Source organism: Hibiscus syriacus, unplaced genomic scaffold (assembly GCF_006381635.1).
Source record: "Hibiscus syriacus cultivar Baekdansim isolate YM2019G1 unplaced genomic scaffold, ASM638163v2 tig00112470_pilon, whole genome shotgun sequence".
Taxonomy (NCBI): domain Eukaryota; kingdom Viridiplantae; phylum Streptophyta; class Magnoliopsida; order Malvales; family Malvaceae; genus Hibiscus; species Hibiscus syriacus.
The window spans coordinates 95,202-107,900 of record NW_024063339.1 but is presented as its reverse complement, the minus strand read 5'-3'; the positions used below and the strand labels follow the sequence as shown (position 1 = coordinate 107,900).

Sequence of the window (12,699 nt, the reverse complement as noted above, 5' to 3'; positions counted from 1 at the left end):
GTATGCTGATCAGTTGCACTCTGTACTCGATATCGGTGTTTCGAACCAATGGATCGATTTGTGTAGAAAAATTAAACAAGGGTGCAACCAGTTTCAATAATAGATTCAAGCCACTGCTCGATCAAAATGGAACGGTACTAGCACATGTTAAGGACTGATATAGAACATTTTTAAGTTTTAGAATTAATATAAGAATGAGATCATAGTTTAGGGACTCAAAATGAAGGTCAATCGAAAGACGTATACCGACCGTTTAGCATATCGTTTACGTGTAAAATTAGAAATTTGGTGGTTAAAGTCTTTTTTTTTTTTCTCGTGGTGGATCCATATATATAGTTTCCCCACTTTGTTAATTATCACAAAAATTCAACCCCCTTCTCACATAATCTTCTTACTTGTTATCATTGATTTCTTTGGTTCTTCATCTTCCATGGAATCAAAACTTAAGTTTTGAGCCATGGGAGCTGGTGGCGATTTCAATGTTGTTAGCATTGTCGAACTCGAGAAACGGGGCGAATGCAAGTCCAAAAGTGCCATGCTACTTTATATTCGAGGACTCGTTATTAGATAATGGGAACAGTAATAACCTTGCAACGTCGGCCGAAGTAAACTATCCACCTTACGGGATTGATTTTTCCCGAGGACCAACCGGAAGGTTTACCGATGGTCGAACCATGCATGATTTTATCTGTATGATCTTTTCTCGACTCGTCCATATATTTTCAAAGTATTGTTCATGATTGCTCATCGATATTTAGCTTGTAACATATATGATGATAGTTAAGTTTTTGGGGTTCGAAGATTATATGCCACCTTTCGCCGAATCGGAAGGGAAGAACATTCTCACAGTGTCAACTACGCGTCCGGTTCCGCGGGCATTCGTGGCGAAACTGGAAAACATCGGCTAAATTCGAAAATCTATTTTTCAAGTTAAACTTTGATTAGTCGTGTAATGTCTCGAAATAGTCTAACGATGTTTTATTTACGAACTTTGACATACGATATCAGACTCTGTACGGACTTATCGGTTATCATATAATGCGAGGAAGTTTTTTGTGCACGGGTTAGGGCTGATCGGTTACACTCCGTATGCGGTATCGATGTTCGGAACCGATGGAGCAGTTTGTGTAGCAAAAATTAACAGGGATGTAGCCAGTTTCAATGATAGATTCAGGCAACTGCTAGATCAACTCAACAAGAATCTAACCGATGATAAATTTACCTATCTTCATCCTTCCGGGAGTCCAATTGGTTTCGGTAAACATCTCTACCTTTGTTGTTCGTGTGAATTCGGATACGGTTTAAGATGAAAATATTTGTATCCGACCCGAAATTATTCCTTACATATTTAGGGATAATTGTAATAATATATATTTTTATGTTTTTTTAATTAGAACTCTATTTTACCCAATAAAAAAATTATATGTATGTGTCAGGTTGGGTCGAATGTGAGTGTGTGTTTTCATCTCAAAAACCAGATCAAATTTGTGTAGGATGGAACCTCTCCAAACCTGAAATAACTAATAGGTGAAGGAGTATATTATTCAGTTGGGTCGGGTCAGTCGAAATCAGATTCATGCACATCCCTAATCTAACCTACTAGTTATCTCCAGGGGCGGAGTGCATCATCATTATTTGGGAAAATAGTTAAATTTAACTTAATGCATTAAGGAAAAACTAAAAAGATTAAAACATTTATATACACATTATTTTTAATAAAAAATTAAAATTTTAAGTCTTATTATTAAATTTCTAGATTCGCCATTGGCTATCTCAAAAGCCAAATTCATGTCATACATATCAAAATTGTGTTAAAAAATTATGTGATTCCACAAAAAATATTTCTGATAACATCCGACGAATTTCTTAAAAAAGAGTAAACTACGTATTTAGTACTTAAACTATCAGTTTTGATTCGTTTTAGTATCTAAACTTTCAATTTTTGCAGAACCATTCCCAACGTTTAGTTCTCATTTCATTTTACTATCCCTCCATTAAAAACTTAAGGCGCTTAGTACCTAAACTATCAGGTTTGGTCCGTTTTATTACCTAAATTTTCAATTTTTTTCGAAACGTAACTTTATATTTTGAATGGGGTACTAAAATGAAACCAAAATTAAAGTTTTTAACGGCGAATGATAAAACAAATCAAAAGTAACAATTTAGGTATTAAATACATAATTTACCTAAAAAAATGGTTAATTCCGACGGAAAGCTTTCGTTGGTAAAAAGACTAAACCTTATTGATTAAAGGTGGTGTTACATTTTGGTTGCATGTTGTCGGGGGGGCTTTCAGTGACGAATAGCTCGTGCTGCAAAACCGGTGCCGGTGACGGAGAGCTTTGTGTTCGTAATTCATCGCCGTGTAGTACCCCGACACAACATTTATTTTGGGATGGTGTCCATCCCTCCGACGCTTGGAACGAGATCGTCGCCAACTTCAGTATTCTCACTGTTTTGTAAATTCACTATTTAGTACTCTAATTTTGGAAAATGGTGTATAAGTATGACTAAATTTAAATTAGTCCTTAATTGATTTATAAACTTAGCCTTGATTTCTTGATTAATTCAAAGTGATCCATAATTTGTAATTAGTTAACAAATTTAGCTTAAATTTCTCCATTCATGCGATTTAGTCTTAATATGTTTCCTTTTCTTGCAACTTAACTTTTGTGCGTGTTCATTATTTCATATTGTTTTTTTTACTTTATTAGTCATCATCATTAGAATCCCACCATGTGTAATCTTCTCTCAAATCCGACCATGATCTCGGTGAAGATGAGGACCAAACTTAAGGGTGTTCGGTTGTACTCAGTGAAAACAACCACCATAGACTCTAATCGTGTGAAGAGCCCGACCCGCTATTTTTTTCGAGTTTTTGGGTTGAGCCTTGGTCACAAAATAATAGTTAATCGAGTACCACCGACCAGATACTTGATTTATTATATATTTTTTTCATTTTTCATTTTTATTTTATAAACAATTAAACCAAACTCGTGTAAAAGTGGTGGCGAACGACCTTCAACCATTAGACAAATTAAGACGATCACAGATCGGTTGCAAATCTCACAGCTAGTCAAACCCTAATTTGAATGAACCATATTTACTTATAATCTTTACTTATAATCTTTACCTTTTCCCCTCTTAGAATAAAAAAATTAATATAAAATAAAATGAGAAAAATATATATAATAAATCGGGTACCGGTTTGGGTAGCCGGTTAATCGACATTTTGTGACCCATGCTCGACCCATAAACCCGAAAAAATAGCAGGCCAAGTACACGACCTGGAAAATCGGGTATTTTTATTATAAATATCCGATATTTTTTAACTGGGTCGAAGGGTCAGGTCAATCGGATTATGTATTTTTGAATACTCTTATGTGGCATGACATGTGACATCATTCGATTGGATGATTAAATTTATTTTAATTTATTAGAAGTTGACTAAATTGAGAGAACATGTAAATAACATGGACCAAATGTGTGATTATATCAAAATATTTAACTATTGTTAACGACAATTAACTCGGGTTGACCACATTTTAATTAAATAAAAACGAAAGTGATCATATCTTAATTAAATAAAAATGAAAGTGACTGTATCTTATGTTTTTTAAAATCAATGACCAAAAGTGGACAAGACACAAAAATAAGTGATCATCTATGTAGTTAACCCAAAAATTTATTAGGTCTCACTCAATTAAAAAATTGTATTTATAGAAAATAAAAAAAATATTTTATCCCTATTATAATAAATTTCTAGTTATGCTCCTGTTGAGGTTACCAGTTCGAGCATCAGGAATGTCAGAAGTGTGAGCGTTTAATGTAAAATGATTAAGAATTATCTTTGAATAGACACTATCTCGTACTTATTAGAATTTAATAAAAAAATAATTTCAGTACATGGACTTGGTTGGTTTGAGGAATTAAAATCTACGATAGATAAAAGGAGTATGGATGACAATTTAACCCTAATCCGACGACTTTCGACCCGACCCGATAGGGTCAATTTTTTTTTAAAAAAATTAAGTTCGGGTCGATTTGGGTAAACTTTTTTTAAAGGTGAGGTTGGGTCGGGTCAGGTTTGAGTGGAGGGTGAAAAAACTCTAACCCGAACCAACCCAAGGATAATGATGTATTTTACTTAAAATTTTTATTATTTTTTAATTAGTTCCTTATTTTTTACCAGGTCTGGTCGGGTCAGATTTATACTCTAAAAAATTGGGTCGAAGTCAGGTAGAAGATGTATATTTTTCGAGTTTGGTCGAATCGGACGAATGATATAAAATTTCCAAATCGGGTTAGATTCAAGTAGAAGATACTATTTTCGAGTCGAGTCGGATTGACAAAAAAACCTACCAATGGCCATCCGTAAAAAGAAGGCCAAAACTTGAAAACTTTTATCTATATTTCCCCTCCCAAATAATTCTTCTCCTTTAGAAGATACAAATAATCCCTTCAATAACAACGTTATTCTTTTATTTACCTCTCTTTAGGGCACAATTTTTAACAAAATAATACATGTTCAATTTTTTTAATAATTGACAATGTACAAATCCTTACAGACGCACCTCTATAGAGAATAATTGATACAATTCGATGTTTTGAGTATTCAATTAGAATATCTTAAAATTTGAGACTAATTTAGAATTTAAATTATAACTTGGGGATACATGGGAAAAAATAACCTTCAACTTTAAAAAGGTAACTAATTTTGGGTTTAAGGTTTAAGCCCTCGGAAGAGGTTGTTCTCATCTTCTTCGTGTTTAACCCTCGCGCCGCCCTTTTTCACTCTCTCGCGTGGCTACCGCCGTTGCCGGAGTTGCTGCCTCTAGCCTTTGATTAATACTCCGTTTCACCCTCTACTTTTCTCTTTACATCCTCTCGATCTGCACGGAAATTTCCTCGTACAAAAAAGGAGAATTTGAGTGAATAGGATGTCGAGTCGGCCTGAGTTGCAAGCCCCGCCGGAGATTTTCTACGATGATTCGGAAGCTCGGAAATACACTTCCTCTTCCCGTATTGCTGAAATACAGGTTCAGTCGAAAATATATTATTTTTCCTTTTATTTTCTGTAGTATTATATTAGCAGTTGGAATTAAAAAGTACTAAAATTTGGCATTTGTTGGGGAAAAAATAGGCAAAGCTTTCTGAGAGAGCACTGGAGCTTCTCGCCTTGCCTGATGACGGAATCCCCAGGCTGCTCCTTGATATCGGTATGTACATTTAATTCTATTCTCAAACGAAAAATAAAATAAAGCAACAAGATATTTTGAATATTTAATTTGGAATATTTTGATGTTATTTTAGGGTGTGGATCAGGGCTTAGTGGGGAGACAATAACTGAGAATGGTCACCAATGGATTGGTTTAGACATTTCTCCTTCAATGCTGAGTAAGTTCTTTAAATTAATTTCCTGAAACATTTATAATGTATGTATTTTAAGGTTCCCTTCCTTCATTGTGATGGTTTTGATTCGTAGATGTTGCTTTGCAAAATGAGGTTGAGGGCGATTTGTTACTTGGTGATATGGGCCAGGTATTTACTAAATTCTCAAATCTTTTCAAATTAGTCCGACTGTTTCCATGTTGCTTGCCTCCAAATGTTTCTGGAATGAAGACTTCATTATGCAATATTTATGTTTCAGGGCTTAGGACTTCGACCTGGAGTTGTTGATGGGGCTATAAGCATTTCTGCTGTTCAGGTAAATAAATGTTACTTTGGAAACCCCTCGTATACAAAGGGAGCCTTGGTTTGTTGTTTGTTTGTCTTTAAATTTCTGGGGTTGTGGAAGAAGATAATACTTAATAGTTAAGTTTTGGTCATTCACAAGTATTTTCTATAGTGTTAAGTCGATTTTGAAGTCGTGCCTGGCTCAATGGTCAAGTGTACACTTCCAAACCACTTTCAAACCTGGAAACATCCTATCTGTGACTATAAACGTGGAGAATGCTGCATTTATTTGGACCTTCCCTGGACCTTGCTTATAGCCGGAGCCTTGGGCATTAGGTACAATTAAACTATATATATATACATATATATATAAATAAGTAATTTATGTGCATTATGTACAATTAAACTATATATATATATATGTAAATGGTTTATACAGTAAAATACCAAATGTAGATTGGAGATTCAATGGAGAAGACTTAATAATTTTTTTAAAGTTTTTACGGGTTGGCACATTTTTTTTTCTTTTTGTAAAATTTCTCTTTATGGAGAGAATAAATGCAACTAAAGCCTGCAACTTACCATAAGCTATTTTTTAACTTCTGAGAACCTTCATAAGCTGTATTCTCCAACGTGTTCTCGTAATTCATAGGCAAATTAGTTAAAGACTATTCTTGCTCATGATTTCTCCCCTTTTGTTGCTTTGGCATGCAGTGGTTGTGCAATGCTGACAAGTCTTCTCATGAGCCAAGACTGAGATTAAAGTATGTTGGGTTCTTACATGCCTTTTTTTTATAAAAAAAAATTAAACCGACATTCGTACATACATGCTAATGGAAAATGTATTTCTGTAAATTTAATGTGATGATTCTCATGACTATTTAGGGCATTTTTCGGATCATTATATAGATGCTTGGCAAGGGGAACAAGAGCAGTGCTTCAAGTATATCCTGAAAACCTAACCCAGCGTGAGCTAATTTTGAGTTATGCAATGCGTGCTGGATTTGCTGGTGGTGTGGTTGTTGACTACCCACACAGGTACACCTCTATTCTGCATGAACAATTTATGAAAGGGGTTAAAATTGCCTCCACTTTTGCATCTGTATTCATGTTTGTTAGATGGATGCCTGAGTTAATGAAGCCGGGTATATCATCGGCCCTGAGAGTTGTTTCTATTCAATGACTACATATACTTGCATCTATGCCTTTTGCTCGTTTTCGATGAACTCGTTCTAGATCGATTGTTTATGCATCTTGTTGGACCATCCATTTTGAAATTGTTTAAAAAAAATATTCACAGCCCCATTTGCTGAGTTTTGCTAGATAATGGAATCTGTTGCATGAAATTGTCTACAACATTTCATGATTACTGGTGTTATTTTTCTGCTATTCTGTCCTTGTGGGCATATTTATCTTAGCGTTCAATTCCTTTTGCATTCGTGTTTGCATTTTTGTTTATGATACATTCGCCCATTGGTTATATGCTTTTGTTCATTAGCGTAGGGAAGTTGCTATAGCTTCTAATGACTAAGATATAATTGTGGTGAAAATATGTATTCTGGAACTTGGGGGAGTTCAATATCCCTTTTAAGTGGATAGATGTTTTGAATTGACATTTCACGATATCATTTTAAGCGTTCTAACATGAACTAATCGTCTTCCGCCAGTACCAAAAGGAGAAAAGAATACCTTGTCCTCACTTGTGGCCCACCATCCCTCAGCACTGCCGCTCCCCTTGGAAAAGGTGAAGATGGAGAGAGTTGCTCCGATGATGAGAGCAGTGGAGATGAAGAAAATCAAACGGTAAGTCCACATTATATTATTTCTCTTTTCTGGTCTTTTTTTCCAAAAAGAAAATAAATAAATGAGTAGATAAAGGGTTTGCAAGGTTCACTGCTTTGCTCATGGTTGCTTCGGTCGATTGTTGCATTTGCTGGGTTTTGCAGGTTAGCATTTCGGACAGGCATAGACCCAGGAAAAAGCAGAAAATAAACAAGAAAGGCAAGGGCAGAGAATGGGTGTTGAGGAAGAAGGAACAGATGAGGAGGAAGGGGAATGCTGTGCCCCCAGACACCAAGTACACGGCTCGAAAACGCAAAGCTCGGTTCTGACGATGGCTATCGTGTTATAATCTAGAACTCGCCGGTTCCGGAAGTATCGACAATGCAACTCGTTTACATAGTAATTACTATAGTGGCTAATATATGTTTCTTGTTCTTGTATTGATACATATCTTGCTGTGTTTACATAATAATTTTCTAGGTGAATTATACCTTGATTATTAGCTATGTTATGTTTTGGCCATTAGATTAAAAAAAACATTTTTTAGTCACTTGAAGTTGTTTCAGTTATCGTGTCATTAACATTTTACTCGATGCATTTTGGCTGATAAAACTGGAGTAACACGAGAAGAAATTAAAGAACTATCACAATGTAACACCCCAACCCGTATCCGACCCGGATACGAATTTAAGGTGTCACATTGACCTTTTAAAACATGTACTTGTATAAAATAGTGAGTAATTTAAAACTTTTATAACATATAAATGACTAATTTACATAAAAACATTTTCATTATTACAAAAGCAATCATAGCATGTATATTTGACTTATTTATTTACATATAACTATTCGAAACATTTATAAAACTGTTCATAGCTTAAACAATAGATTCTTTTGAAAACATGTCAACTAGAACTTTATATACTAAAATACATATTATTCACATCTTTTCTGATATGACCTTTAGTAAGAAGAACTGACATGTCTTGCTCCACATTGCTCTTTACTCTTCTCGAAACCTACGTGTAAATCACTTACAAGCTAAATCAAAGACTTAGTGAGGCATATAAACATATAAGGTAAACGGTAACTAATATCATACCTAAACAATTACTACTATCATTTCATACCACTCATACTTTTACATGGAACAAATACATGCATACATATATGTCATTATCATTCATATCTCTTATCTCATGTTCCTATGATCTCTTATGTCCATATCATATATTCATATATCATAACCAATTGCACATATACATATCATGTCATGTAAACCATATATATATACTATCATAAAACACATACACCCAAGCAACTATATTATCATCTTCATTTATTTCTTATTTTATCACTATCATTGATTCCTTTCATCATATGGTATTATAAGTTACCATTTGTACAATCAATATCACACGTGAAATTCCACAAGGAAACAAACATATTATCATATCACGTTATTAATATTATCTATTTAATAGCCCATGATACACATGTGAGAACTAAAGATATGCGAGTACATATAGGTTGTGCACTAATGCTGTCACCACAGCTCATATAATTGCACCGAAGTGCCATATATAATTGCACCGGAGTGCCGCGTAGAATTGCACCGTAGTGCCATATAATAATGTCCATAAGGACCACATATAATTCCTTAAGAATCATATACATATACTAGGGATCAAGTATATGTCTCACCAGACTTCACACATGTTCCAAAGAATACATATATGTCCCGAATGACCACATATCATTCCTTAATAATCATATACATATGCCAAGGATCAAGTATGTGTCTCACCAGACTTCACACATGTTCCAAAGAATACATATATGTCCCGAATGACCACATATCATTCCTTAAGAATCATATACATATGACAAGGATCAAGTATGTGTCTCACCAGACTTCACACATGTTCCAAAGAATACATATATGTCCCGAAGAACCACATAGACCCTCGACTCTTGGCATGCCAACTATACCCCTAGCTCTCATGACACATAACATGGGCATCATCTTTTATATCCTTTTACATATTCATGTAACCATATCATATATTCATATAAGCTCATGGTTTCATTCATATATACATGTAATCACATAGTTCATGTCAATTCTCATATGAGTTCATATTCATATAAACATAGGATTCACCCTCATGTATCACATATACTTTCTCTTTCATATGGCTCATAACATTTCTCATATGTTCATATGACATGTAAATCATTGTCATCTTATCATGTTATCACATAAACATATCATCTTACAATACATACAAAACACATCAATACCTATATTCACATATACCTATCATTTCATTATCCTTATTATTATTCTTATCATCACCATTAATCCCTTTTACTTACCATATTCATATCAATAACACATATACTCATGCACACATATAAATCATAACAAATACATACTTCTATGAATTCATGTTTTTCACTATTGGAAATAGACTTATCACAAGTCTTATTTTCCCTTGAACCTCATATACTAGAGAATGTGCACTCACCTTAGCTTTGCTTTGATTTGATTATAATCCTTCAATTAATCCAGAATGGGATCACGTTCTATATCTACATCATCATACATAGATCTATATTAGTATTATAACTAATATACTCTAATGGTTCACTCTTTAGACTAAGAGAAAATGCAATTTCATCTTTTAATGAAGGTATGCATCGATGCACTACTGATGCATCGGTGCATAAAATACATTCGATGTTTGTTTATTACTGGGATGCATCGATGCATGCCTTATGCATCGATGCACTAATTGCATTTGATGTTTCCTTATTAATGGGATGCATCGATGCACTACTTATGCATCGATGCACGAATTGCATTCGATGTATTTATTTTAAAAGAGTGCATCGATGCACTACCAATGCATCGATACACCTTCAAATAATTTATGGGTTTTAACATTGATGCATCGGTGCACTATGAATATGCATCGATGCACTCTGCCCATAACCTCTTTTTGAACCCGAAAATTCATTCTTTTTGGATTAAATCCTTCATATTTCAACCCCTTTCATATTCCTAACTTTCATATACATACTTAAACTCATTAATATTCATTTATCTCATCTTTAACCTCTAAATTCCATCTTTCATATGGAAATTCAAGAATCATACTCAATTTCTAACATGTTCCAAATTCCATTCAATTGCTTCTAACTTATTAATTAGACCATTGACAAGTCAAATCCAACTTTAGAACTTCAAAAACCTTTCTATAACAAAAGTTCATTTATAAACCCTTAATAGAAATTCCTTTCTAATTCTCTCTCTTTGGTGTTTTAAACTTATATAAGCTTTCCTTAAGCTTATATAACCCTCAAAGACTCAAAACTAACTTAAAACTTTCAAGAAATCAAAAGCTAAATCAAACTTACCTTTGCTCTTGGCTTCCACGTAAAGAAGAATAAGAAAGGAGAAGAGCACTCTTGAGAATTCTCTCCATTTCCACGTGTATTTATCCTTACCAATCCCATTTTAATTCATTTCTTGGTCAATTGACCTTTTTGCCCTTTATTTCCTTTAATAATTACTAAATAACCTTCATCATATGTATCCAATAATCATTGAACTATTTCATTTTTCTACTTTAGTCATCAAATTCTGAAACTTTACAATTTGGTCACTAACCCATAATTTGGGATGTTACAAATCTCCCCTCATTTTAAAAAAATTCGTCCTCGAATTTTCACTGCACATCATGTGAAGAACATATCTTCTAACGTTCTCATGCTGCTTTCTGAACTTAATCTTTTGTATCATCTTTAATAACTTGGTTCTTATCTTTTCAATTATTCGACTACCTTTTTACTTTATATCTCCTATCATGTCACTTATCAGATAGACAATAACATTAATTCTTATTACTCAAACTCATAAATCAATCAAATTCCTTGTCAATCTTCAATTGTCTTTCAAGAATCACCAAACTTTTATTTTATCCTTACTTGACTCACTCCAAAACTTCCTTAATACATATAAATCTTTATTCATTTCTCTGACTACATCCACTTGACCAAGAAACATAACCTTAAATTTTCATCATAACTGATTAAACATACACTTTGCATAACTAAACAATTTCTCATATTACCTGACATACCTTTCTTACTTCTGGTTAAACTTATAACCTATATCTCAACATAATATTTATCACATCTAATTCTTTAAACTTCATCCTTTCATTTTCTTCATAACTCAAAATCTTCTTATACACCAATCATATCTTTCTTTCATGTTCACATACTCTTTTCCTATCACTTAAACTTATCTCTGATTACCAGTCTTTATTATATCTTTATAACTTTACTAATCAACTTCACTTATACAAAACCTCATTCTTATCGTATCTTGCTTGTATTTTATTCCTTCAAAATTTTCTTTAAAACACATAAATATTTATCTCCTTGCCTATATCATATCTATATGATCAAAATATACAACCACATCCAGATTCGTATCTCATTTGATTAACTTACTTTATGTTTCCTTCAAATCTGATAATTCTAACATCCATGCCACTTTCATTATTCAAGCTTAACATTCTAACTTCCTTTATTTATAAACTGATCATTGATGTACCCATACTTAAACTCTTATTATCAATCCTTAGTTTTACTCAAACATTTGAATTCTCACTTCCTTCACTTTATCACTTTACTATAATCACAGTATACAACTGTATCCAGATCCACTTCATATTTGGCTATCATAACCTACCATATCTTGAAATCTTGTAATTTCAATACATTCCGTCCCATAATCTTGTTAGCCCACGCTAACTCTTTCCATCTTAAATACAAAAACAGTATCTACCTCACTTGATACATTTAAAATACTTATTATCCTTCACATTATTTAATCTCTAGCAAAACACTTAATCCATTCCTTGATCTTTATCCATTTATCCTTTTATAATCCGTATTGTCTTATACATAACTAAACCATATCATGTTCTTCATACTCTCATGCTCTTTTATATCATATATATTTATCCTTAACTATCACTCCTTATCACATTTTCATTACTTTGATATTCAACTTTACTTGCACAAAACCTTATTCTTTACCATTCTTATACTTATGTTTTCTCTACTTGTTTAAAAAAATATCACCAGATTTCAATACTCATCTAATTCACTTAAAATACTTTTTCTGCTTCGATTTACATAACTTCTGAAAGAGCTTTTAACCCA

The 12,699-nt window shown here is 33.3% G+C and overlaps 1 protein-coding gene and 1 long non-coding RNA gene across 2 annotated transcripts; both read left to right on the top strand.

Annotated features, from left to right (window-relative positions):
- Window positions 1-495: 495 nt before the first annotated feature.
- Window positions 496-835, top strand: LOC120179855. The gene is made up of 2 exons (XR_005521652.1): window positions 496-690; window positions 781-835. It is a non-coding gene; the product is annotated as an uncharacterized LOC120179855 (long non-coding RNA).
- Window positions 836-4,795: 3,960 nt separating this feature from the next.
- Window positions 4,796-7,927, top strand: LOC120179844 (18S rRNA (guanine-N(7))-methyltransferase RID2-like). Its single transcript, XM_039185313.1, has 9 exons — window positions 4,796-5,039; window positions 5,144-5,219; window positions 5,314-5,397; window positions 5,486-5,541; window positions 5,651-5,707; window positions 6,391-6,440; window positions 6,562-6,714; window positions 7,344-7,479; window positions 7,623-7,927. Exons 1-9 carry the CDS (start codon window positions 4,941-4,943, stop codon window positions 7,785-7,787), a joined length of 876 nt encoding a protein of 291 aa, XP_039041244.1. The 5' UTR covers window positions 4,796-4,940; the 3' UTR covers window positions 7,788-7,927.
- Window positions 7,928-12,699: the final 4,772 nt, after the last annotated feature.

What these genes read in the sequence shown, in the direction of transcription:
- LOC120179844 (XM_039185313.1), top strand. Translation starts at nt 4,941, where the DNA reads ATGTCGAGTCGGCCTGAGTTGCAAGCCCCGCCGGAGATTTTCTACGAT. An exon ending in CATTTCTCCTTCAATGCTGA is followed by an intron (nt 5,398 to 5,485) that starts GTAAGTTCTTTA and finishes TTTGATTCGTAG; the next exon opens with ATGTTGCTTTGCAAAATGAG. An exon ending in TACTTGGTGATATGGGCCAG is followed by an intron (nt 5,542 to 5,650) that starts GTATTTACTAAA and finishes TTTATGTTTCAG; the next exon opens with GGCTTAGGACTTCGACCTGG.